This window comes from Apiospora aurea (genome assembly GCF_038362705.1).
Source record: "Apiospora aurea strain CBS 24483 chromosome Unknown utg000002l_segment0_segment0, whole genome shotgun sequence".
Classification (NCBI taxonomy): domain Eukaryota; kingdom Fungi; phylum Ascomycota; class Sordariomycetes; order Amphisphaeriales; family Apiosporaceae; genus Apiospora; species Apiospora aurea.
In genome coordinates, this window is record NW_027117389.1 from 1,706,372 (window position 1) to 1,730,269 (window position 23,898).

Here is a 23,898-nt window from a genome sequence, read left to right on the forward strand (position 1 = left end):
GGAAGCGAGGAGAGGGTTCCAGGTGAAAGCGAAATGCATGAGGACCTCCGATGTTTTCGTTCCACATATCGCAGGTAACGGCGTTTTGGCTTCGATGCTCAGTTCCCCGCTCAGAGGCAAGTAGGAGTAGTAAAGTAACTGCATCCGCTACAGGGCGCTGAGGTAGGATCTCTTGATCAGTTGGTCTGAAGGCTACTATGGTCAGGCAACCTTCACAAGTTGCGGTTCATTGTGACTTTGAATACCGTGTAAAAACACGTTTCTATTTTCAGCACTTGTCAGGTTCGCCAGCCTTGCGCGGAATGAAAGCTCCGGGAGTGGCCCAGAACCCACGGATCCGGAAACGGGGTGGTTGTTGGGGCAGGATGCATCAGAGCCTCAATCCTGACGCCAACACTCATCAAATCAAAACGCAGGAGGATATCATTGAACCATGCTTTCGGCATCTAAGGTCAGGCATTCAACAGTATCGGTGAATGTTGTTGTTACAGTACGTACAGGCTAGTACTGATTGATGGTTGACATGGGTGCAATCAATCAACCCCGCTGCATCATTAACACAATGCCGGAACACTCGAGCCCAACTTGGCCCAAGTAACCAGCCGCCTAGGGCGAGAAGGGGTGACGGGAGATATACAGGTACTCAAGCATGCCGAGTTCAACAAGTCCGTCCGGGGACCACGGGCCTTGAAAGTACCCCTCCACGACGAAAGGTCATCATCAGCTTGTAGGGAAAGGAACTTGAAACACGGAAAACGAAGGTATCTAAGACGGCGCAAACCGCCCTTGCATCCACCGCTATCTACTACGGCCCACGCTTCCCGCGTAGCGCGACGCCAGCCCACCGATTTGGCATCCATTCTTTTGACGTCATAAAGACGCTTGCGAAAACAACAAACACGACTATTTCGCCGAGACGAAAATATTCAAGGCAGGGCTTGCAAGATAGTGCCGAAAGACGGATTGGAAAAGGGCCGCGGCCGTTCGTATGGGGTTGTTGCGCGACATGAAGTCAGTCTGCGTCAGGCTGTGCCTGTTTGCCTTGGTATGTAAGTAAATATATAGCTAAAGTAAAGAGAATCCTCGCCCACATAGAAAACCTTGGTTGAATTCAATTCCTCCAAATCTGCACGACCAACAAATCCGAACATCCAATCCAGAAAAAAATATACCCAACTCCGAAAACACACAGTGAAGAGAATACAGCGCGCCTTCGCTCGAACGAATAATCCTTGCCCAGTATGGCTGTCGAGTCCGATATCACGATGAGAGACCTTCGGAGTCTGCCTGCGGCGCTCCAGAAGGAATTGAAGCGCATCGAGGCCGACTTTACAATTGACACGGCGATGCTGAAGAATATCACAGAGAAGTTCGTGCAGGAACTGCGCGAGGGGTTGGAGAAGCCAAATCAGAACCTGGTGTGTAATACCAAGGCCTCCGAATAGCTGAGGGAAGAGTACGAGCTGACATACGTGAAATGAATAGGCCATGGAGGTAACATGGGTATTAGGAAAGCCGACAGGCAAGGAGGCGGGCTCCTACCTCGTCGTCGACCTCGGTGGCACAAACCTGCGCATATGCTGGATCACCCTGAAGACGAACGCCAAGCCGACGGAGATGGAGCAGAAGCGCTACTCCCTCCCCGCCTCCATCAAGACATCAACCTCTGAGGACCTGTGGAACCTCATCTCCGACTCCATCAGCGACTTCATCAAAGAGTTCAAGCTCCATGACGGTAGCCCAGAACCGTAAGTTTGAGCACCTCGGCTCGGAGTTGTGACTGGAACTAATGGAAACCAGGTTGCCCTTGGGTCTCACTTTCTCATATCCCCTGGTGCAAGACTTCATTGACCACGGCAAATTGAAGACCTGGACGAAAGGCTTCGACATCAAGGGAATGGAGGGCGAGGACATCGCCCAACAATTCAGGGATTCCCTGGAAAAGCGGGTAAGTCACCATGCCTACGAGCCACATGAGCCCATGGCACTGACATACCATAGAAACTACCTGTAAAGCTTGTATCCGTCATCAACGACACAACTGGCGCCATGATCGCATCGGCATACCTCGACCCGGAGACGATCGTTGGTGGGATCTTTGGTACGGGATGTAACGCGGCCTACATGGAGAACGTTGGTTCGATACCGAAGCTGAAGACGACGCTGCCAAAGGACACCATGATGGCCATCAACTGCGAGTATGGAGCGTTCGACAACTCGCACCAGGTCTTACCGCGAACCAAGTACGACATCGAGATCTGCCGCGAGTCGGCGCGACCGGACGAGCAGGCCTTCGAGAAGATGAGCGCGGGCCTGTACCTGGGCGAGATCTTCCGCCTCGTCCTGCTCGACCTGCACGAGCAGGGCCTCGTGTTCAAGGGCCAAAACGCATTCGACAAGCTGAACCGGGCCTTCAAGCTCGACACCGAGTTCCTGTCGGGCATGGAGCACGAGGACGACGAGAAACTCATCGCGCGCTTCGAGAAGACGCTGGAGCTGAAGGCCACGCGAGTCGAGCTGATCGTGTCGCGGCGCATCGCGGAGTCGATTGCGCTGCGCGGAGCCAGGCTATGCGCAACCGGCATCGCGGCCATCATCAAGAAGAAGGGCGTCACCAGGGGACATATCGCGGCCGACGGGTCGGTTGCGATCAAGCACCCTGGCTTCAGGACGCGATGGACCCAGGCCATGGCCGAGGTCCTGGACTGGCCGAGCGACCGCACTGAAGACCCCATCATCATGACCAGTGCGGAGGATGGAAGTGGAATTGGTGCGGCTGTCATTTCGGCCATGACCATCAAGCGAAAGAACGACGGCGTGACGGAGGGCATCCGATTCCAAGGCACCACCAAATCAATAAGTTGTGGTACCTAGAGGCAAGCGCTCTTGAAGTGCCTGACATGACGATGATTTATTGATTGAAAGTTTGGTGCCAATTGGCCTAGTGCGGAACACTGGCGCTAGCTCTTGCGCTGCTGGAACGGGCCCAACGGGTCGTCAAGTTCAAGCAGCCAGTGGATGGGACTGCCTACGATAAAAAACAGTGCTGAGATGTAAACTCACCCAACTCGAGTAGATTTTAGATGGTGATATAATACGGGGAATAGATAAAAAAAAATACATAATAGACTTGCATCAATCAACACTGGTTTATACAATCAATAAATGACTTTCTTTGTGAGTTGGTTGGTAATTGTACTTGTTCAGCGACTGATTGAATTGCGGGGTGAGAGAGCCTGGCTTTGATCCACAAAAGTTGAGCAAGTTCACGCAAGAATGCCCAGATCACGTGATGTGTTTCCAACTTCACCTCATCCGTAGTATCTCCCTTCCTGGACTAAAGACTCATTCGCTCCAGCTCGTCACGGCCTTGTTCATCTGGAACACCCCCAGAGTGATTGTCAGAGGCTGTGGAATAGTATGAACTGAGAAGAAGGGGGTATAAGGGGCGAGAAACAGCACATACTCAAGATGGAGAGGCGCAAGGAGCAAAACACCATCATGGGTAAGGAGACAGTTATACTCTCTTTCACTTCCGTTTTACCCCTATCTTTATCACCTTACCGTCGATTGACGGAGTCAATGGTTATCGTCTCCTCGTTTCCCCACGGGTGCAGCAGGCGGGAGGTCCGTAGCTGGCCGGCGGGGGCGGCTGGGAAGTGCGGTTCAGTCGCTCGAGCGACGACGAGGTCGTGAAGCCGCGATGCGCAGCCGCAGCAACTCAGCCGCCCAAACCTGGGGTACTTAGGGTCCGCCACTCTTGATGGAATTTGCCTCTGTTGTTTTCTCCCAACATCGCAAAACCGCAACCATCGCGTCAACCCACTATCACCAACAATCAAGAACACCCTCCCCCTGAATCACTATGTCTACCCCCAACGAGACCCCTGAGGAGATCGAGAACGCTGCTTGGGAGGCCGTGGAGAGAGCCCTGGAAGAGGAGCGCCGGGCCGCGGTCCCGCCGCTCTGCCTGGGTAAGTCAATCTGCCCTCATCCCAACACCAACACGAAGCCTATCAAAGGTCATATACGGAGGTTCCTGCGAATGCATGACCCCTTGGTTCGGTTACTCGACCCAGAGGCTCAATTTTGGTGGCTTGGTACGGGGTTACTCGACATGTTTACTCCACAGGATTTCGCCCAAGAGCTGAGTAGTCGTGTCGTAAGCTGTTGCTTCCGCTGGTCATATCATCCAAAGGTGACCGTCGCGTGAGACGACGACGCCGACGACACCAAGCGGGGCCTTCAATCCGAATAAACGCCTACCTCCCTACTTGAACCAACACGTTTTCTCACCTGCCTCTCCACTTGAAACAACATCATTCTTTCTCATTCGGTCCTGGCCTTCTCTAACTTAATCCTCATACAGACCTTCCTCGGAAAGCACCGCAACCATGAACAGAAACCCTGATCCTAACACCCTCCTAGACCGCCATGAGAAGGCCATCGCCGACATTCTCAAGCGCTTCCTCAACATGGTCGTGGCCGCCACCGAGCCCATCGACGAGGGCTACACGCCCGAGAAGGCCAGCCTGAACCAGATGCAGATGGAGACCGAGACTGCAGCTTTGGTAAGCCCTCTTCTCTTCCTGATTCCCCTGCTCGCCAATACATTCCTCGCGCCTTCCTCTACTTTCTCCCCAGTCACCCGTCATACACACCTTGCCGACACTTCAGGCCCTGCATTTGGTTGCTTGCCTGCTTGCCTGCAATTATTTGCCAAACCTACCCACCACCGCCATCCAAACCCACTTTCAATCTTCGCAAACAAATTGCCCTTGGCTTTTATTTTTTCTGCTTGAAAACCATCCTAACCCTCTCTTCTCTCCCTTCTCGCGCGCAAAACAGGTCAAAGCCATCGAGAACCTCCTCCAGCTCACGCGCGAGATCAGACGCCTCTGGATCACGAGCCCCCTGCGCTCGGCCACCACGGCGGACCGCGAGAACAAGGAGCGCGACGCCGCCATCGACGCCAAGACGGAGCGCATCTGCACCCTCATCAACCAGTGGATCACCAAGCGCACCGACGAGCAGACCGCCGCCGCCCGCCGCCTCGCCGAGAAGCGCCAGCAGGAGCGGCAGGAAGGCCATCATGCCAACGATGGAAGCGGTGGCGCGGCTGGTGCTGCAGCACCTGAATCTACTGATGCTGCCGCTATTCCTGGTGATGCTACTGCTGTTCGGGATGCTTAAGCTGGTTCTGCGGCTGCTGACCAAGTTGGCGATATGGCTCTATGTGAATGGATGGATCCCCGACGAGCCGCGCGAAATTAATGAAGAAGAACTTCGATTGCGACTTTGAGTCCCGGCATCATGTTATGGAGGATTGCATCTGGATGTGCAACTACTGTAACTGCACGGAACTGGCCTACTTCTTGCCTGGGGCAAACATTGGGATCTCATGGAAGACAGCAGGATCAATGCTAAATTGACTCTTGATAATATGCATGAATTTTTCGTAATTCTATGTGGTGCTCGTGATACTATGCAATTTATTGCTCCTCCACAATCTCACCTCCCTTGCCATCGTCGCCCAGCTCCTTCTTCAGGCCCTCGGGCACATCTTCGCCTTGACCTATGCGCTTATGGGCAGCCCCCATACCACCGGCCGTTACCCAGAGGAAGTAGTCGGTCTTGAAGTTGTCGATCTGGTGGAAGAAGGCGTGGAATCTGGGTAACTGTTAGCTTCTTTTCACTGTGTCGCGCGGCATGGTCATAATGCAAGGTAGCTTACGAATTCTCCTTCTCCTCCAGGTCAAAGATGCGCTGGTAGATGTGCGAGTCCTTGAACGCCTGCAGCTCCTTTTCGTAGTTGCCAAAGTCGATCTTGGGCCGGTCGTAGCTCTCCGCGGCGCGCGTATTGTAGTTCTCAAACACGGGACGCTCCAACAACAAGCCCAGGCCGGGCGCCTTGGGGATGCTGATGCGGCCGGGCTGGTAAGACTCCTCGATGCGCGACAGGTCGGTGGCGCAGCGTGTCAAGAGCACGGCCATGCCGACCATCTTGCGGATTTGGTGCATCATGAAGGACTGGCCGTGTACCTTGAGCGAGAGCCACTCCGTATCGTTAATCTGGATTGGTTGCGGGTTCACGATGAAGGACTTGATGTGGCGCTTCGCCGACGGGTCCGAGGGGGCCTTCTGCACCGTGTAGTTGTGGTAGTTGCGCGTGCCGAGGTACTGATTCAGTGCTTCTTGGAGCCGGGCGATGTGCCCAGGCGTGGTGCGGTACCGGCGCTTCGCTGCAACATAAGCGGCCTTAATCTGCTTGACGGCAACGTCAACGGGACTGGCCTCCTTGGGCGGCTTCACTTCCTCCGTAGCCTTCTCCTGGGGCGCGGGAGCTGAGGCTTCCGCGTCCTTCATTTCAGCGTCGGCCTGTTCTGTAGTGGTAGTTGAGGTAGGGGCGGCATCCGATAATGTTTCGGTCGCTGCTTCTGTGTTGTCGACTGGGGCTTCACTTGTTGCAGCAGCGTTATTGTCCTTCTTGGCGGTCTTCTCCGTTTTCGTCTCGGGCGAGTCGTCCTCCGGCGTAAACAAGCGTCTCATGACCTTCTCGCGCACCTCGGGTTCGAGGCTCTCGAGGATAGGTTGGATGTCGTTCTTCTCGACCTCATACCAAAAGTCTTTGAGGTCCCCGAGTTTATTGGCATATTCCTCCTCGACACCATTCTCCTTGACTGACTCGAGGACCTTCTTCCCCAAGAAGCTCTCGTGGTGAGGGGGCAGCAGGCAGTAGCTGGGCATCAGGTACTCATACCATCTAGAATCGCACGTTTGGTAGCAATTGAATGCATTGTTGGTTCTTTGTATGCCCCAAATACGGATCTGGGGAGGGAGCGCCTCGTTAATCTTTTGCACGATATCCTCGTCTTCGATGATGAGCTTCAAGGAGATAACATTGCCGGCAGCGTGCACACCCTTGTCGGTTCGGGCACATCGAATCAATTGGGACTTTCTTGGATCATCGGCGTTGGCCTTCGAGATGGCCTTCGCGGTGACGAACGCCGCAAAGAGGTCGCCTTCGATGGTCTTTTCGCGGTGGTTGATTTGCATGCCATGGTAGCCCGTGCCAGCGTATCCAATCATGACAGCCACTTTGCGCTTCGGTCGTCGCTCTTCGGCCGCAATTTCTTCCTCGGCAAAGGGGATGCTCATATAGCTGGGTTTGTCGCGGGCGGATTCGCGAGGTTCGCCATCCTCGCCCACGCTTTCGCCATTCTCCCCGACCTTCCGGCGCTTGGTGTCTTGCCAGTCGTCATTGCGGCCTCGTTTGTCTGTACGTTTACGTCTTCGTCCTGTGTTAGCTCGCGTTGGCTGGGGCGTTTCGCAGTAAGAACAGCCAGCCAACTTACCCGTATTCGTTGCGCCCGAGGTCTCTGCGCTTGTTGTCGCCTCCCTCTTTGTTGTCCTTGCCGCCGCGACCACCGCCTCCACCGCCTCGTCCACCTCTGCCGCCGCGTCCTCGGCCGCGCTTGTTGTCGAACCGACCGTTCTTGGGGTTGCGATCGCCTCTTGACTCGTTGCCGCCTGCGCCTGGAAGCGCCGAGCCGTCTGGGGCAGACTGCATGGTTTGAGGAGGTTTGCTGTTGTCAGCACTGCCGGACGAAGCGACAGGTGCAGGTGCGGGAGCCGCGCTTGCTGTTGTATCGTGTTCAATGCCCATTTTGTGAGTTGTATTCGCATGCTTGTCAAGGGTTAAGGGCTGTCGCTTTTACAAAATTTCCCCAATTTTTGGACGAGCAATTGCAAAATGTCAAGCTCTTAGCGCAATCCCACTTCACTTCACTGCGACCGCTAAAAGATAGCTTATCGATTAGACACAGTGGAGATGCCCCCTCTACGCTCCAAGCTTACAGGGGTACAGCCGCCTAAACCTCCCCGAAGACTTACATCTGAAAGCAACTGAAGCGGGCAACTATGCAAGGATGTAGGCAAGCATGCCTCACTGGCTGCCGCTGTCTTCTAAACACCAATGTTATTTTCAACATGTTTGCGGTAATGAATACAATACACCACCATTGATACACCAATCTCTCCAAAACCCAACTGATCATACAAAAAGGTGCTGTCCTTTGACTCAAGTCTTGTACAGTCCATCTCGGTCCTGAGTGTGATAGTGACTGAAGCCACTTAAAATGAGGAAGGAAATTGTGCCGATGGCAGACTCCAGCAAACGACTAATGGTACATACTTCATCTCTATTCGACTCTAAGCAGAAATGCTTCGCAAAGGACATCTCCATCGTGATTGACCTCAAAACCGGCCTCATCGCCGACACCTTCACCCGCAGCGACAAGCCGTTAACCCAAGATGAGCTGTCCGGACCCGATACCGTCGACCTCCGCGGTCTGACGGTGTTGCCCGGCCTGGTCGACGCCCACACGCACGTCTTCCTGCACCCGTACGCGGAGGTCTCCTCCCTGAACCAGATGCGCGACGAGAGCGCCGTGGAACGCATCGTGCGGGCCACCAGCCACGCCCGCGCCGCCCTGGACGCCGGCTACACCACCTACCGCGACCTCGGCACCGAGGGCCTGCGGGACGCCGACGCCAGCTTCCGCGACACCATCAACCGGGGCCTGACCCCGGGCCCGCGCATGTTCGTCGCCACTGAGTGCATCGCCTCGAGCGGCGGCTACGAGATCCGGCAGGAGAACCGCAGCTCGCTCGGCTGCTGTGGCAGCGGGACCGCCGCCCCGCGCATCTCGGACCCCGCTGACGGCGTCGATGGCGTACGCGCCGCGGTGCGACGGCGGCTGGCTGCGGGTGCCGACATCGTCAAGTTCTACGCCGACTACCGCAAGCGCGCCCTGCGGTTCCCGGCGCCGGCGTGGCCCGGTGCCCCTGATGTCAAGTTCCCGCCCTCGGCTCACCCCCTATACGGCTCCAGGAACCCCAACGCGCTGCTCTTCAATCAGGCCGAGATGGACGCCATGGTGGCCGAGGCGCGACTGGCCCGCGCACCCATCGCGGCGCACGCGCAGAGCCCCGAAGGCGTCATCATGGCCGCGCGCGCGGGCGTCACGAGCATCGAGCACGGCGTGACGCCGAGCGAGGAGGCACTACAGGCGATGAAGGAGCATGACGTCCTCTTCGTGCCGACGCTCTCGGTGTTCGAGGCCTCGAAGGGTTCCTACGGCGACGACGCCGAGCAGGTGTTCCGGGATATCCTGCAATACACCAAGAGCGCCTTTGACCGTGGCATCCGCATGGCGTGCGGCGGCGACACGGGCGCCATCGCGCATGGCGAGAATGTGCGGGAGTTGGATCTCTTTGCCGAGGCCGGCATCCCGGCGCTGGATGTGCTGCAGGCGGCGACGCTGCGTGGGTGGGAGGCTTGTGGTGGCGATCTGTGCGGGCGACGCTTCGGTTACATCGGAAATGGGTGGGCTGCGGATCTTATTGCGGTCTCGGCAGATCCCCTCAAGGATCTCGGCGTCCTGCGGAACATCTTGTTCGTGATGAAAGATGGTGAGGTATACAAGAACAGCAACTAGGCATGAGGTGCATAGAATTCTTGAGTTTCATCTAATAGAGCTTGATTGTATGTGTCATGCTGTCGCTGGATCCATCATGTTGACAAAGGACTTGCCGATCCTTCTTATACGACTGGATGGCCAGGGCATTGGTGTTTTTGCAACTAGTTTCAACTGTATAACTCCAAGAATTGGCTCCGGTCAGCTTTCCAGGGCAGGGCTAGACCCTTCTGTGTGTGCATGTTGCTTTGCTAGATACTAATAACCCAGGAATTGGAGATGCTACCCCCTTAGTTTCTGTCTTATTCGACTCGGATCTTGTTACTTATTCTCGTACTTGAGCCAATGGCACACCTAACCAAGGGATTTCCCACGCTCCGACTGATATCAATCCTGTTTAATGAACCAGGACAAGCTTCAAATATCAGTATATTGCTATAAATTGAGAAATACGGACGTGCTATCTCTAAGAATAAAAGGAGGTCGTCCCCTTAGTAAGCCGTACCATATACGTACATAAATAGGCCAGTCAGATAGGGGAACCACGCAAAACTTCGCGGAGGCCGTATCGCGGTGGAGATTGAAATGAATGGATATTTGGAAATTTATCTTTACAAATGACTTTGTATGACGGCCCACGACGCGAGGTAGCCAATAACATACGGATCAGCCTGTCTGCATACAGGGAGGCAGCCTTCTCGGATTGTCTCGACGGTCAATCCAAAAGCTATAGCCTTTTTTGTGGCTCCGAAGCCCATAATTTCTTTTTGGTGGTAGATAGTCTTTCCTGAATCGTTATGATGCAGAGAGAAGCCGGGCAGTACATTTGTCGGAGACTGAAGGTTCATGTTCTCACCTTTGCCATGAGTTAGGCAGGTACATTTGTAGGTACCCAGTTTGAATACTTCCAAGCCTCGGAAAGACTTGAGCCGTGGTCGTCTGTCTGTCGCTCTTGCCGTATTTGCCTCTGGTCGTGCTTGCCTCTTGTCGCCCTTGCCTCCTGCCCCTTGCCTCTTGCCGAACTTATCAGTTGCCAACCTAAGAATTTTTCCTGCCACTTTTGATATTCCTGTAATATGTATATATATATATATATATATGGGGTATAAATCTAGCAACATCAAAAAGCACCTCCACCATCGAGCATCACCCAACTCAATCAATCCCTCTGTACTCAAAGTACCGACTCCACTCGGGATCCGCGCACAGGACCGGCACCAGTTCCTTCTCCATATTGACGGTGAACATGCAGCCCTCGTCCGGGTTGGCGGACAAGACGGGCGCGTAGATGAGGATCAGGCCGGCCGTCAGCAGGTGGCCCCACATGTGGCGGTAGGTCAGGGGCTTGCCGAAGCCGAAGTCGAGCCCGCTGATGTCGCCGGGCCGGTGGTCCGTCACGAAGATGCTCATGGGCGGCTTGCCGTCGATGCGGATGCTGATGTTGCGCTTGTCGCGCACGGGTGCCATGGCCTCGATGAGGCCCCAGAGGTGCTCCTCGGTGCAGTTCTCCGTCATGGCCCGGATGAAGCCCGAGAGGCGCGAGAGCGGCACCTCGTTCGAGAGCACCTCGCCCACCGTCGGCTGCATCGCCACGGGCAGCGTGTCCGAGAAGGAGCCGACGAGGCAGTTGTGCATCATGCGCGCCGGCACCGGCGGGTTGTGCAGCCGCGGCCGCATGTTGACGGCGTAGCCATACCACGGCCGGCTGTCCAGGTCGGGCTTGTGGAGAGGGGCGCGGACCCGGCTGAGGGCCCGCCAGATGAAGGCGCACATGGCGTCGTAGGTCGAGATCCAGTGCTCCTTGGGGTCGGTGGGCGACGCGAGCTTCTTGATCTCCTCGGCCTTGCTCTTGGGCAGGTGGAAGAGCACGGCTTGCTGTTCGGGATGGCCCGGGTGGCGCTGCGCCATGGGCGGCCCCTCGACCATTTCCTCTTCGGGCAGGCACTTCCAGAACCGGCTCGCGTCGATGTTGGCCGGATCCCAGGCAACGAAAGGGGTGCCATGGGCAATAGAAGCACAGTTGTCGGCCAGCTGGTGGGTGAGGTTGCTGAAGCCCATGACGTCGCTGGCGTAGTGGTGGCTTTGCATGCTGAACACCATACCACCGCGGACCAGGTTGATCTGGAACCCGGCCGTGTTGGGGGAGTTGGCAAGTTCAGCCTCCGGCCGCTCGCCCCATGTCATTTCAGGGATACCTGCTCAAGAGTGGTCAGCAATCACGTCCAGAACGTCACCGTCGACAGGGAAAAGATGGGAAATAGGTTCACACTCACCCCATTTGCCCAAGTCGTCACCCAATGCGTGCTGAGCAAAATGGGCCTCTTCAATGTCATCCATCGATGGCCATTTGTCACCTTCGCGGTCATATCTCATGATGACCAATTTCACCGTCGACTCTTTCCGCTTGGTGAACGAGTGGCCTCCATCGGGATCTCGCTCAATGGTGCCAGCCAGATGTCGCGCCTGTGACAGAGTCTTCTCAAGGCCGGCCCGCAGCACTTTGATGGCCTGCTCCTTGGTATCATCCGCAAGCCGCCAGAAGAGGAGGTAGTGGTTGTACGTGCAGGGCGGCAAGAGGTCGATGGTCGAAACCTTGAATCGTTCCTCGGCAGGATCGGTCTCCCAGCCAGTCGGGCGCAGCTCTATCACCTCGGGTTGGATCATTGCCGATGTACAGTATGAGTACCCTACGTGCAGCAGCGATGTGTGATTGAAAGAGGAGAGCCTGCAACATTGACGTGAACCTTGGCCTGCTATGCTTTGCTTTATACTTGTGGGCAGCCCTCAACGTGGTATGGCAGGTGGATACCAAGAAGAGGAGTCCGCGGTGAGGATCGTGGGATTTTCCCTTTCAGTACTTAGCAACGTTCGACCTGCTACCCGCACCACACACCGGAGCTGACCTCCCAAAAAGAAATCCCAGCAACGGGGTTCTGCGACGGGGTACGGTAACGGCGCCAAACAGGAACGGCCCAGACGCGGTCCATCTTGTTGGGCTCTCCCAGCTAGTGACGGTTGGTATCACGCAGCTAGTCTCGCTAGTGACCGTTGGTTGACAAGCCGACCCGTGCTCAATTGGATGATTACGGGTCTCTATTCCCTGCTCAGTCCCTGCCTCTCCGGGATGTCATGCAGGGGTACCGTGGACCGTGGGACGTCAACCCACTTTCGGGGTCCCAACCTGTCGAACCCAAAGCGCGACAAGACACGGTCTGCCGGCGCATGACTAGCATATGAAAGTGTAAATCAAACGTGGTAAAGCTGGGAATGCGGAGCGCCAATCACGGCTGCTGCCGATCCTGCCATATCCTCAATTCGAGCCAAGCGCCTGGGACGATAGTGTCGGTGTGATGGTTCAACCTGCATTGGCTCTTGCATACTAACGTACATACTAACTAGTATGGCTTGGGTGGAGTGCCGTGGTCAGGTTGTATGGGCGCCCCTGGACGGACAAAGCAAAAGAAAAGGATATCGGCGTGAGCCACAAGCTGCCCATGGCTCTACCCCGGACGCCATTCATTCGAGCACCCCGGGCTTCGTTCCATGTACAACTAGGTACATTTGTAAGAATTTGCAAATGCAGGGACATGTGACGTGGACCGTCCACGATACTCTTTCCATATCGAGCTCGTTCGTTCGCTTGCCGGAAGCAGAGCCTACTGCCATCAGCCCCATAGAAATTATCATAGACCCGCCCAACGCTGGTCGATTCGATGTTCTGGCCCCGGACCGATCAATTATCACAGGGGGCTAGAAGAAGGAAGAGAAGCAAGAAAGGATGACTATAACATTCAAGGAAGCCTTCGTCAAGTTGTGCTTTTGCCTACTGCAGAAAGTCTTCGTCACTCGGGGTTCCAAACAGGAGTACCGGGTTTTGCTCCCGTGCTGCAATTTTCCCGGTTGTATACTATTTGAGAAGTACTACGTTTGGCGGCAAGGCTCATAGAGAGATATACCGGAAGCTATAACTGAGCGTCATATTTTCCGATGTATGATTCTGTGTATTGCCTATATTACCAGACTATACTGCTTGGCGACCTGAATCCACAAGCCAACTATCACGGTCCTCTGGATGCGGGGGAAGGCTTTGCCTGGTACGCAATTGTAAACCAACGAGAAAAGATCCCCTTCGGGCTGAGTAGACCTTGGTCTATCTATAAGTTTGCTAGGTGCGGGGGCTGACTGGGGTGATCTTCATACTTATCTTCACCCATCTCGGCTTCCTTGTTGGAGACCATGCTTCTTTTCTGCACCCTTCATTATAGTGTACCACACATAACGAGCCTATTGCCAATGGCGGACATGAAGTCTATGCTATGATGAGTCGGGGGATCCCATCTAAATACGGGAGTGAAAATCGTGTATATAAAAATGACTTCCAATGTTGCTATAGTTCCAATCTCTCTAGTTCCCATGCTGAATCATACATCTACGTTTAAACACCATCATAACCTCTCCTAGTATACAACTATGTCTTTTCATTGAGATTCGAAGCCATGAAGCCAATCCTCGTCGCCCTGCCTGCAGCTCTGACCAAGCCCAGGTGGCTCGAGTTCCAGTCCCGCGCCAGCTCAAATCGGTTGGTGGAGCTTCTGCGCATCCTCCATCGCACGCATGACCAGCGAGACGCGTCCGTCGCTGTACCAGCGGGGTGCGTTGGTGTCTGCCGACCGTGCCGCTATGGCCGCCAGTGCGGCAGGGTCCATGCAGGTGTAGAGGTTCGCGGCCGAGAGCGGATCCTGCTGCTTGCCGATCCAGTCCGAGGCGACGGTCTTGTACGGGACCGAGTAGAGGAAGGCCGGCTCGAGCTGGGCCAGCACTTGGTGCTCCGAGATGACCATGGCCTTGTTGCGGGCGTAGACATCCTTGGTTTTGGCAGCCGTGTCGCGGAAGTCGGAATCGACGTCGGCCACCAGGCCGTAGGACACAGTCGATGCGGGCAGGCTCAGGTTACGGCGATAGCGCGCGAAGTAATCCTGGAAGTTGTTGGCAGCAGCGTAGGCCGCCTGGGTAGGCGGTGCCCAGATTGACTCGGTCGAGGTGACCATGACGAAGAAGTCTAAAGGCAGCGAGGTGGTGGCCTCGTGCAGGTTCAGAGTGCCCAGCGCCTTGGCGGCGAAGCCATCTTGCCATTGATCAATGTTCAGTCTGTCAAACGGTAGGTCCGACTGTGAAATGGCCGCGTGGACAACACCCCTGATCGGTTGGCCCGAAGACTCTGAAATGGCTTCCATCACATCATCCCGGTTGCTGACATCGCACTCGACAGACTCGATGATGACTCCGCGGGCCTCCAAGTCCTTCACCAGCAGATGTGCTTCTGGCGTAGTGACTCCTCGCCTCGAGAGAACCAAGAAGTCGCGGGCGCCACGGTCCACCATCCATCGGATGATACCCCGGCCAAGCCCGCCCATGCCCCCGGTAACGACGAAGCGAGCGTCGGCTTTGAAGGTGACCGACTTGGGCTCTCGGACCACCTTGATCTGGGACTTGGGGTTCTGGAAAGACACGACCAGCTTTCCGATATGCAGGCCCTTGGCGAAACCCATGAGAGTCTTGTCCAAGTCGGCGATGTCCGAGACGGTAATGGGCTGGATCGGCGTGATGAAACCGACCTGGTATAGATCGTTAACGGCTTCCATGAGCTCACCGCCGAGCTCCGGGTCGTTATCGAGCACGAGGTTGAGGTCGAACGATGAGAAGTTGGCGTTCTTCTGGAACAGCTCCAGGCCCAGGTCCTTGGACTCGCGCACGTCCATGCGCCCGACATCCACCAAATGGCCCATGGGAGCGAGAGCCTTGAGCGACTGGTTCAGTGTATCACTCCCGACGGCGGTGCTCAGAATGACGTCAAACCCGCCCTTGCTGCAGCAGGCTTTGGCGGCACGCACGAGTGCCTTGGGGTCTCGAGAGGAAAAGATGTGATCGGCGTCGATACCGACGGCATCGACCAAGAACTTGATCTTCTCATCGCTGCTAACGGTGGCATAGATTTCGGCGCCCTTCGACTGGGCGACCTGGATCGCCGCAAGCCCCAAACCTCCGGTCGCCGATTGGATCAGTACTTTCATGCCCTTCCTGATGCGAGCCACGTACTGGAAGGCATACACGGCTGTCGCAAAGACGAGCGGCATTGTTGCCATCTCCGCCGACTTGTCGGTGGGCCGGAGCTTCTGCGCGAAGGCCGCGGGGACGCACGTGTAGTTTCCGAAGTGACCCCTGCCGATACCATAGACGCGGTCGCCCACGGCCACAGTGTCCACGTCGGCTCCGATCCGGGTCACGGTTCCGGCGTATTCTGAGGACAGGTTGTTGCCTTCTGCGTCGAACCGGCCGGAGGAGAGACCCAGGTCTTTCCAGTTCAGCCCCACGGCCCGGACTCTTACCTCGATGTGGTCTGCCGGGATTGGCTGCAGCATGTCCGTGTAGGTGCGGAAGTAAAGCGAGTTCAAGACGCCCGGCGTCTCGAAGGCCGCACGCACCGGTCCCAGCTTACCGAGAGATACCCTATCATAGCCCGAGCACGAGGGAGTTTTGTTCGGTTCGGCGTAGGCCCCAAGGCCTGCGTCGGGCACAACACGGCTAACCCACATGCATCCGTCTTGCCAGGCCAACTCGCGGTCCTTGACCCTATTTTCGTCTCCTGCTGACGAGCCCTCGCTGTAGAGGGCAATCTCTTGGTCCACGATACAGCTGACGAGATCGAATCGCTCATTGACATCGCCATCGGGGATCTCGAAGTTTTCGGCGTCTATATCGATCGACATGAACCGGCTCGCGGGGTTCTCTGTGGCAATGGTCCTCATGAGTCCGATCATGAAGCCAGCAACCGCGTTGCGGCCTTTGACGACGCCGCTCGAGGTCAGCCAGACCATGCTCTCCACCGTCTTGGCAAGGTACTGGAATGCCTTGAGGCGTTGCTCATCGGCAAGCAGGAGGTTGTCTCTAGTGCTCAGGAAAGCCACGACGCGCGCACCTGCCGGCACAGTCTCCAGAACATCTTCGAGGTGAATCACCTTCGTTGTGACTCCGCGATGCTCGAATTCATCGGCGACAGTCTTCAATAGCGGTGGCTGATCGCCGTCGGTGCCAAGAAGCAAATGCACCACGCCATTGGTGGAAGGGGTGATTGGGCTGATGACCTCGGCAATGCTGCGTGCACTGCTTATTCCGTCCTCGGCACTGACTGCAACCTTCGTAGAAACAATGACTGACATGGCATTGCTCGGATGCTCGTAATCGTCGAGGACCAGTTCCGCACCCGAAAAGCCGGTCTTGCGCAGGAATGTGTCCCAGGTCTCCTGATTCATGAAAGGGCCCTCGGTGCGCCCGTCAGCAGCGCCGATCCAGTAGCCCGCAAGCGTTCCGTATATCATCGTGTGGAGGACGCGCAAGTTGGTGTTCTCTACGAGCACCAGCTTGCCGCCGGGCTTCAAGAGCCTGCGGCAGTTAGCCAGGGTCTTCTCCATGCTCACGGTGGCGTGGATGGTCTCGCAGGCCACAACGACGTCGTATACGGGTTCGAAACCATTCGCGAGCGGGTCCTGCTCAATGTCCAGGACGGCGTAGGTCATGTCACGGTACTCGGACATATCCTCCTGCGCCGACGTGAGGAAGCCGGCCGAAGAGTCGGTGAAGGTGTAGTTACTGTAGCACTTGATGCCGTTCGCGCCAGTCAGCGCTCTCATTGCCACCCGTGTGGCCGATCCCGTACCCGCTCCGACTTCCAGAATGCGCATGTTGGGATTGGCATGGCCTAGAGAGCCCATCACATTCGCTAGTTGGGGGAAGGTACCGCTAATAAGGTGACCAGCCTCATAGAGCGAGGTCAAGAGGCCACCAGGAACAAGGACGTCGATACCTGTGCTGTGATGGGTGAGAATATCGCCGATGCTATTTTGCAGACGCATAGCGGCCTCGACCTCAGGCTTGTCGCTTGCCCGCCTGTGCAGCTTCTGGAGTAGGTGCTGGCGCTCGTCGAAGGACAGCTGCCTGGCATGAACCATGTTGGGCCGCTGGTCATCTTCGCCGCACTTCCTGACCCAGTCGAGCCAATGGCGCAGCTCTCCCTTTGGCTGAGGGCCGTCGCCATCGCGCACAAATCTTTCGTATACGTCCATGACCACCAGACAGCAGATCATGTCGACGTTCTCCAGCATGTCGGCGCCGTCCTGGCTATCTGCTGAAAGGGGAAATGCGTGTCGAATCTGGCGGTTGTTCAGTTTCCGGATATCCGGCTTCCACACCACCCGGGAGAAGGGGCTACTGAAGGCTTTCCTTGCTGGCTTCTTCGAATTCTTGAAGTTGATGCAGCGAAGCTTTTCGATCTGCAGCGCCACCCGACCACCCTGGTCCATCAGCTGGAGGTCGATGTAGGCGCCACGGAGGCCTTGCATCTTGCCCTCCGCCACGGCCACGGCAGACTTTCGGCCAAGCCCGGCGTTCACGTACATCTGGGAAAGATGCACCGGGACAAAAGCGGTGCTCGCCTTCTCCACCTGGCCCCCATAGCACGCAATAAGGCCCAGCTGGAAAGCGCCGTTGAGCGCGGTAGGGTGAATCAGGTACTCCGACTCGCCTTGCATGTTCCCTTCGGTCGTATTCAATCTGACGCTTGCCTTGGCGAGCCCTCTGTAGGGGTCAACCCGGATGTCCGATAGCGACTGGAACGTCGGACCGTAGCTGATGCCAATCTCAGAAAACCTGTCGTACCAGGCTCTGGTATCGGGGTACCGAGCGTCCATCTCGGTACTCATTGGTTCGATTGCTTCCGGCTCGGCGACCTCGACCTTGATCATACCGGTGCAGTGTTCAGTCCACTCGCTCGAGTCGCGGCTCACCGAGCTGACGGCGAAACTGGCCCAGGCAGGAGAACTCGTTGTGCTGGACTCGGTTTGGTGCATGCTGAACATGATTTCGATGCCAGCATCATCTTCCGGGAATCTCATCGGAGCTAAGATATCTACCTTTCGAAGAGCGAAGCCTGTAACCTGAAGTGATTCGGGCACCTCATGATAGACTCTGGTGACAGCTTCAATTGCCATGGCAATGAAGCCCGAGGCTGGGAATACGGCGTTAGAAATCACGCGATGGTCGCTCAGCCAGGGGACGTCCTTGAGGCGGAGAACATTGCGCCACTGCGGTTGCAGTTTGCTGGCGCCAGGCAGCTTCGACCCAAGCAGGTCATGTCGGGGCACTTTCCGCAATCTGTACTCCTTACTGGCTCTGCACTCATAGTAGCTGATGGGCCCGTATGTGAATTGGTATTTCGGGAGGTCGATGGCAGTACATCCGTGAGAGAGCATCCCTGGTGCTTCGTCAGTCGCATTAACTGCCGCCATGTCGATTTCGGCATTGAGGCAGAACAGACTCCCAGCAAGCTGAAGCATTAGCTCGATGCCGTTTGTGTTCATCTTTAGCGTTGAGAGATAGGGTACCGCCTTTCCTACACTCTTCATTATCTGCTCCAGTGGACCCTTGAGAGCCGGATGGGGTCCAATCTCGACCATGGCATCAATCTTCCCGTCAGATAGGGACAGGCGCAACATGTTCGTCACGGCTTCGGTGAAGCGGACCGGCGACTCAAGGTTAGCTCGCCAGTACGCGGCCGTAATCAGGCCGTCGCTCGGCATCGCCTTATGCGGCGTGACGGACGACACCCAAGGGACAGGGCGGCAACGCTTCGCGGGGTTGAGGAATCCGTGCTTCCGGATGTGATCAATGCCATCGAGAAGCATGGCGCTGTAGTCGCTTCCAATAACCTTCATTTGGCGGGATTGGTAGGCGATCCCGCCAGTGGGCAGAATGCGGTTAAACACGCCGTCCTGCGACAACTTGGTGGAAATGGTCGTGATGGCCTCTTCATCGCCAGAAAGGGTGATATTGTCCGGCGAATTGAGGGCCGCGGTCTGTACTTGCTCTTCCCACCCTGCCAGGTAGGGGGTGACTTGGTCGGCTCCCAGGCCCACGGCCAGCATGGCACCCTTCTTTTGGTTCTTTGCGACGAGTTGCCCACGGCAGTACGCGGCTGTTATGGCCTCGGCGGCGGTGATCCGGCCTGACGCATAAGCTGCTGCCATCTCGCCCGAGGAGTGGCCGACGACGGCCGCGGGCCTGACGCCCCACGAGGCCAAGAGGTCCACGAGGGCGATCTGGACAGCCGTGCTGACGACTTGTGATACCAACGCCGATTGCATCAGATGTGACTCGAACTGGCCCGCAAGGACGGTCGCGATCCTCCACGGAGGCCGGCCGGGATGGGCATCCAAGACCTGGTCAAGGTAAGTTATCGTCGTACAGAACGTGGCGTATTCGAAGAGTTCGGCGCCCATGGTATGCCACTGAGCGCCCTGTCCCGTGAAGACATACGCAAGGCTGCTGCTGTGCACCGGGCTGGTGAAGCTCCGCTGCTCAGTCGCGAGACCTGACGCGACATCGTCTGCGTCCACGATGCGGAAGGTCCGGTGCTGCAGTCGCGAGCGCTTGCAGCCCAGTGTGTAAGCAATGTCTGCCAACGGCCAACGGCTGCTGGATGCTGATAGGGCTTCGATGTTGAGCTTGAGGGAGGATGTATTGTGTGCTGAGAAGGGCAGCACGACCATCTGGCGTGTGTTCGCGTCGACCTTCATTACCTTTTGCGGCCCTGCCCCATGCCTACCGGTATTTGTGGTTGACGGAACGACACCGTTCAAGTTGAGAGATGTCCCATTGGCAGATGCTTGATAGGTAACCGGTCCGTTGGGAGACACTCCGTTAATACGGGCGCCATTTGAGTTATGGAACATGGAGCCAAGCTTGGACGTGACCCAATCAATAGAACCACTCCTCTTGGGGCCGGTAGAGAGGGCCCTCGACTTGCGCTTGTCCTTGTTGGCGCGGCTATTGGCCGCTGCGCTAATGGATTTGGACCCAAAGGATTTGGATCGACTGATGGGATGAAAGCTCGGTTCACCATGACCATGAAGCTGGTCAATGGACTTGCGACCGGTCGTGTTGCCATGGGCTGGGACGTTGTTCGTGCTGTCATCGACGGGGGGACGTACCAGAATGCCGGGCTTAGCATATCCAGGAAGCACCACATTGACGTGGTCAATGACACAATGCCCGTTGGCACCCCCGAAGCCAAAGGAATTGACACTCGCGCGGCGAACCTTGCCCTCAGGCCATTTTATGGCACACTCTCTGACTACGTCCACTTTGGCTTTCGCGAAGTCGATGTGCGTATTTAGATCCCTCACCCCGAAGGTTGGCGGAACTTCCCCTGCCTCAAGCGATAACACCACCTTCATAATGGAGGCGATGGCGCTCGCACCTTCGGTATGGCCCAGGTTTGGCTTGACGGAACCGATCAAGAGTCGGTCTTTGCGAAGATTTGACCTAGAGGAAGCGAAGATGTTGCCGATCGCCTCAACTTCGATGATATCGTCCTCTTGGTTGCCGGTTCCGTGGCACTCAAAGAAGGTAGTGTCGCCGAAGGGGAGATTCCCCGCATTCTCGTAGGCCTTCCGTATAACATCTTCCTGGCCCGTCGTACTTGGATGTGTAATGCCTCCGGTCCGTCCATTGGCATTAATAGCAGTGCCTCGGATCATGGCTCGAATCGGGAGCTGCTCTAGAACTGCGATGGACGACTTCTTCAGGTACAAGGCAGCAAACCCTTCGCCGCGGGCGTATCCATCGGCTGAGGCGTCGAACGTATGGCATCGAGACGTCGGTGATAGCACGCCAAGCTTGTCCAGCACAAATTGCATGTTGGGGTCGGTGATCCAGTTGGCCGCGGCTACTATCGCTCCATCGCAATCACCGTTCCGAATGGCACTGACAGCCATATGGAGAGCGTACATCGACGACGAACACGCTGTGCTCATGGCCATACTGTAGACTTCGGTAAGCATCTGACGATGCCTCTGGGGCGCACACCGGTCCATGCCATGTCTGAGCACTTACCTTGGCCCATGTAGGTTAAATATGTGACTGATACGATTTGCCAATACGCTAGTATCTGCTCCAGTCGCGGCGTACGGCGTGGGGTTCTCCCAATCGCGGGCTTGGATCAGGACATGATCCAGGGCACAGTTACCGATGTAGACACCGGTCCGAGAGTTCGAAATGCTCTCCCACGTCTCGCCCCCGTTCTCGAAAGCTTCGTAGACGACCTCGAGCAGCTTCCGCTGCGCCGGATCCATGGTTTCCACCTCGCGACTGGCGATTCCAAAGAAGGCACTGTCGAATAGTCGCGCATCTTCCTCTACGAGAAAGCCGCCCTGCATGCGCAACGAGCCCGGGCGGTCCTTGTTCGGATGATGGAATCCCCTCGTGGAGAATCGAGGCTCGTCAAACTGTCGCCATCCGTCTCTGTTGTTTCTCAAAAGCTCCCATAGCCCACTCGGACTGCTCACCCCACCGGCCCAGCGGCACCCTGTCAGGCCTGTCAGTGTCTCTCTCCCATTGCTGCGAGTCAGGCTGGGGCTTACCCATTCCGACAATCGAGACCGGCTCATGTTGTCCGTCGAGGTCCGGTGCTGGCTCCATATCCGCCTATGATGGAGGTTTATAATTCCTGGAAAGTGGTGTTCTTGAGGCTTTCCTGGCTCGTGGAGGATGCCGAGTCATAGATAATATAGCTGGTTGACAGAAAATGCGGACCGTTGAGCTCACGAGGGCATTGACCAGTTTCTATCGTGTTCGCTGGCCCCTCTTCCTCTTCACCGTTCCCACTGTACATCTCTGCTAAGACTGGACCCCGGCGACGCTTGGTTATCGTCGCATTCGTCGTCTCACTAGTCGGGCCAGGATGCATTACCCCTTAGGCGCTGTATGCGGCAATTCGCCTGCCGACTAGCCAAAGCGGGTCTAGGTGCGGGTTTGCCGGCCGGAGCCTTGATTCCTTCGGTCAATCACACGCATCTGCCGTCCCGCAAAGGCCCACGGACGACCAATCGCGGTGGTAGCAGACAACTAGTACCTAAATACGGTCGACCAACGTGTCGCTGCAGTGCTGCATCACGGCCCACTTCCGTACCCTTTTCCCAACCCTCTTGGGAGCGATGCGCGCGGCATCCGATTTCCGCGTGAATGGCCTGGGTCGATATGCAGTTCCAACGCTCCTCGGATGGGTAGTCCGCCTCCGGTATGAGGGGCAATTTTATATAGATATAGTTGTCAGATGCCCGCCAGCCCGGCCTGTCTGCAATTCCTCTCTTGTTAGTCAAGCGCCAAATCAGTAGACAAGCCGAAGTCGAAAGAGACCGACTGTCCTCCCGATCATGTCTTCTGCCGAAGAAAACGCTTCTATCCTTGGCTTGGCCAAGAACGTCCTGGAGAAGGCCACCACCACCACCAAACATATTCAGTCCAACAATGCTGCAGAACCTACCTTTGCCGCCAAGAGCAGAGCGTATCGACTCAACAGCTCTAGGGTAGTATGAGAAACCATCGAGACCCGGCAACGGCTTGTCGAAGGACCAACTCGATTCTGCCGTCATCACTATCCGCGTGGCTACGAGCTCGCCGCCTCCCAATTGGCTCTCGAATCCGACTTCTTCACACTAATCCCAGGCCGAAGAGGGAATGTCCAGCAGGGACCTCGCCAAGTAATTCAAAACTAGCAAGGATCGAACTGAGCGTGTCATTCGCATCTGATCGAACATTGCTTTTTCGAGGAGCGCAGGCCCAGCATCTTCTCTCGCAATAACCTCGTCGACGAAGAGGTGCGGTCAATGGAACGCCACCCGCAGGTCCTCTTGGTGCCTTGTGCCTGGTGGCCCTGTGGGGAGGCATCCATCCATACCATTCTGCTGGAATTGGGAGGACAGCGGAGCAGCTGATCGTGTTCATCACTGATCAGGCTCGATGAGATGGTCAGGGCGGTCGTGGAGACGAGCGGGGACCTGCGAATGCACCTGGAAAAGTCCAGCATCCACTCGGTCTTCTTTCGAAGCAGGGCACGGGCGTCGATTTTCCATGTGCCATGCCAAGCATCTCGAGCAGGCTTGCAGGCTGACCGTTCGCAATTGGCGATGGCTGTTCGAAAAGGTCGATGGCTGGTTGGTGGCAAAGTATGCGTTATGCGTTCTCTACACCGCTAGTCACCGCCAGTCATGATGTGTACAGTGTGACTAATGCCAGCGAACAGTGGAGAACAGCGTAATTGGAAGGACATCATCATCACCCCTGGGCAGACGTCGACGCGACGACACCGTCGGGAACATTGGCGGTGGCATCGGCCATGCGGCAGTCATCCTCGCTGGGCAGGTTCGGCAGGTGATCGATCACTTTTCTTTTGCAATTCGAAGGAAGGTTGAGGGTGGAAAGAACAACCGCTCTGGTGCCTTTGTTTTTTCGATCTGCTAAATACAGCAACAGCGCACTACGGTACCTAAGTAGGTAACGAAGGTGCACGGGCAGCTGGTCTCGATGC

At 56.3% G+C, this 23,898-nt stretch overlaps 6 protein-coding genes across 6 annotated transcripts; 3 read left to right on the forward strand and 3 right to left on the reverse strand.

Annotated features, from left to right (window-relative positions):
* Nucleotides 1-1,241: 1,241 nt before the first annotated feature.
* On the forward strand, nt 1,242-2,874 carry PG986_002930 (hexokinase; the record flags this gene model as incomplete). The annotated part of the gene is made up of 4 exons (XM_066839152.1): nt 1,242-1,418; nt 1,486-1,748; nt 1,801-1,948; nt 2,002-2,874. 4 exons carry the CDS (start codon nt 1,242-1,244, stop codon nt 2,872-2,874), a joined length of 1,461 nt encoding a protein of 486 aa, XP_066704216.1.
* Nucleotides 2,875-3,865: 991 nt separating this feature from the next.
* Nucleotides 3,866-5,193, forward strand: PG986_002931 (uncharacterized protein; the record flags this gene model as incomplete). Its single annotated transcript, XM_066839153.1, has 3 exons — nt 3,866-3,974; nt 4,429-4,571; nt 4,849-5,193. The coding sequence occupies 3 exons, from the start codon at nt 3,866-3,868 to the stop codon at nt 5,191-5,193; spliced, it is 597 nt and encodes a 198-aa protein (XP_066704217.1).
* A 299-nt stretch (nt 5,194-5,492) lies between these two features.
* PG986_002932 (tRNA pseudouridine synthase) lies at nt 5,493-7,666 on the reverse strand (the record flags this gene model as incomplete). Its single annotated transcript, XM_066839154.1, has 3 exons — nt 5,493-5,670; nt 5,735-7,291; nt 7,356-7,666. The coding sequence occupies 3 exons, from the start codon at nt 7,664-7,666 to the stop codon at nt 5,493-5,495; spliced, it is 2,046 nt and encodes a 681-aa protein (XP_066704218.1).
* Nucleotides 7,667-8,159: 493 nt separating this feature from the next.
* PG986_002933 (uncharacterized protein) lies at nt 8,160-9,500 on the forward strand (the record flags this gene model as incomplete). Its single annotated transcript, XM_066839155.1, has 1 exon — nt 8,160-9,500. One exon carries the CDS (start codon nt 8,160-8,162, stop codon nt 9,498-9,500), a length of 1,341 nt encoding a protein of 446 aa, XP_066704219.1.
* A 1,134-nt stretch (nt 9,501-10,634) lies between these two features.
* Nucleotides 10,635-12,143, reverse strand: PG986_002934 (uncharacterized protein; the record flags this gene model as incomplete). The annotated part of the gene is made up of 2 exons (XM_066839156.1): nt 10,635-11,674; nt 11,753-12,143. The coding sequence occupies 2 exons, from the start codon at nt 12,141-12,143 to the stop codon at nt 10,635-10,637; spliced, it is 1,431 nt and encodes a 476-aa protein (XP_066704220.1).
* Nucleotides 12,144-14,050: 1,907 nt separating this feature from the next.
* PG986_002935 (Type I Iterative PKS) lies at nt 14,051-22,010 on the reverse strand (the record flags this gene model as incomplete). Its single annotated transcript, XM_066839157.1, has 3 exons — nt 14,051-21,353; nt 21,426-21,897; nt 21,953-22,010. 3 exons carry the CDS (start codon nt 22,008-22,010, stop codon nt 14,051-14,053), a joined length of 7,833 nt encoding a protein of 2,610 aa, XP_066704221.1.
* Between the last annotated feature and the right edge of the window lie 1,888 nt (nt 22,011-23,898).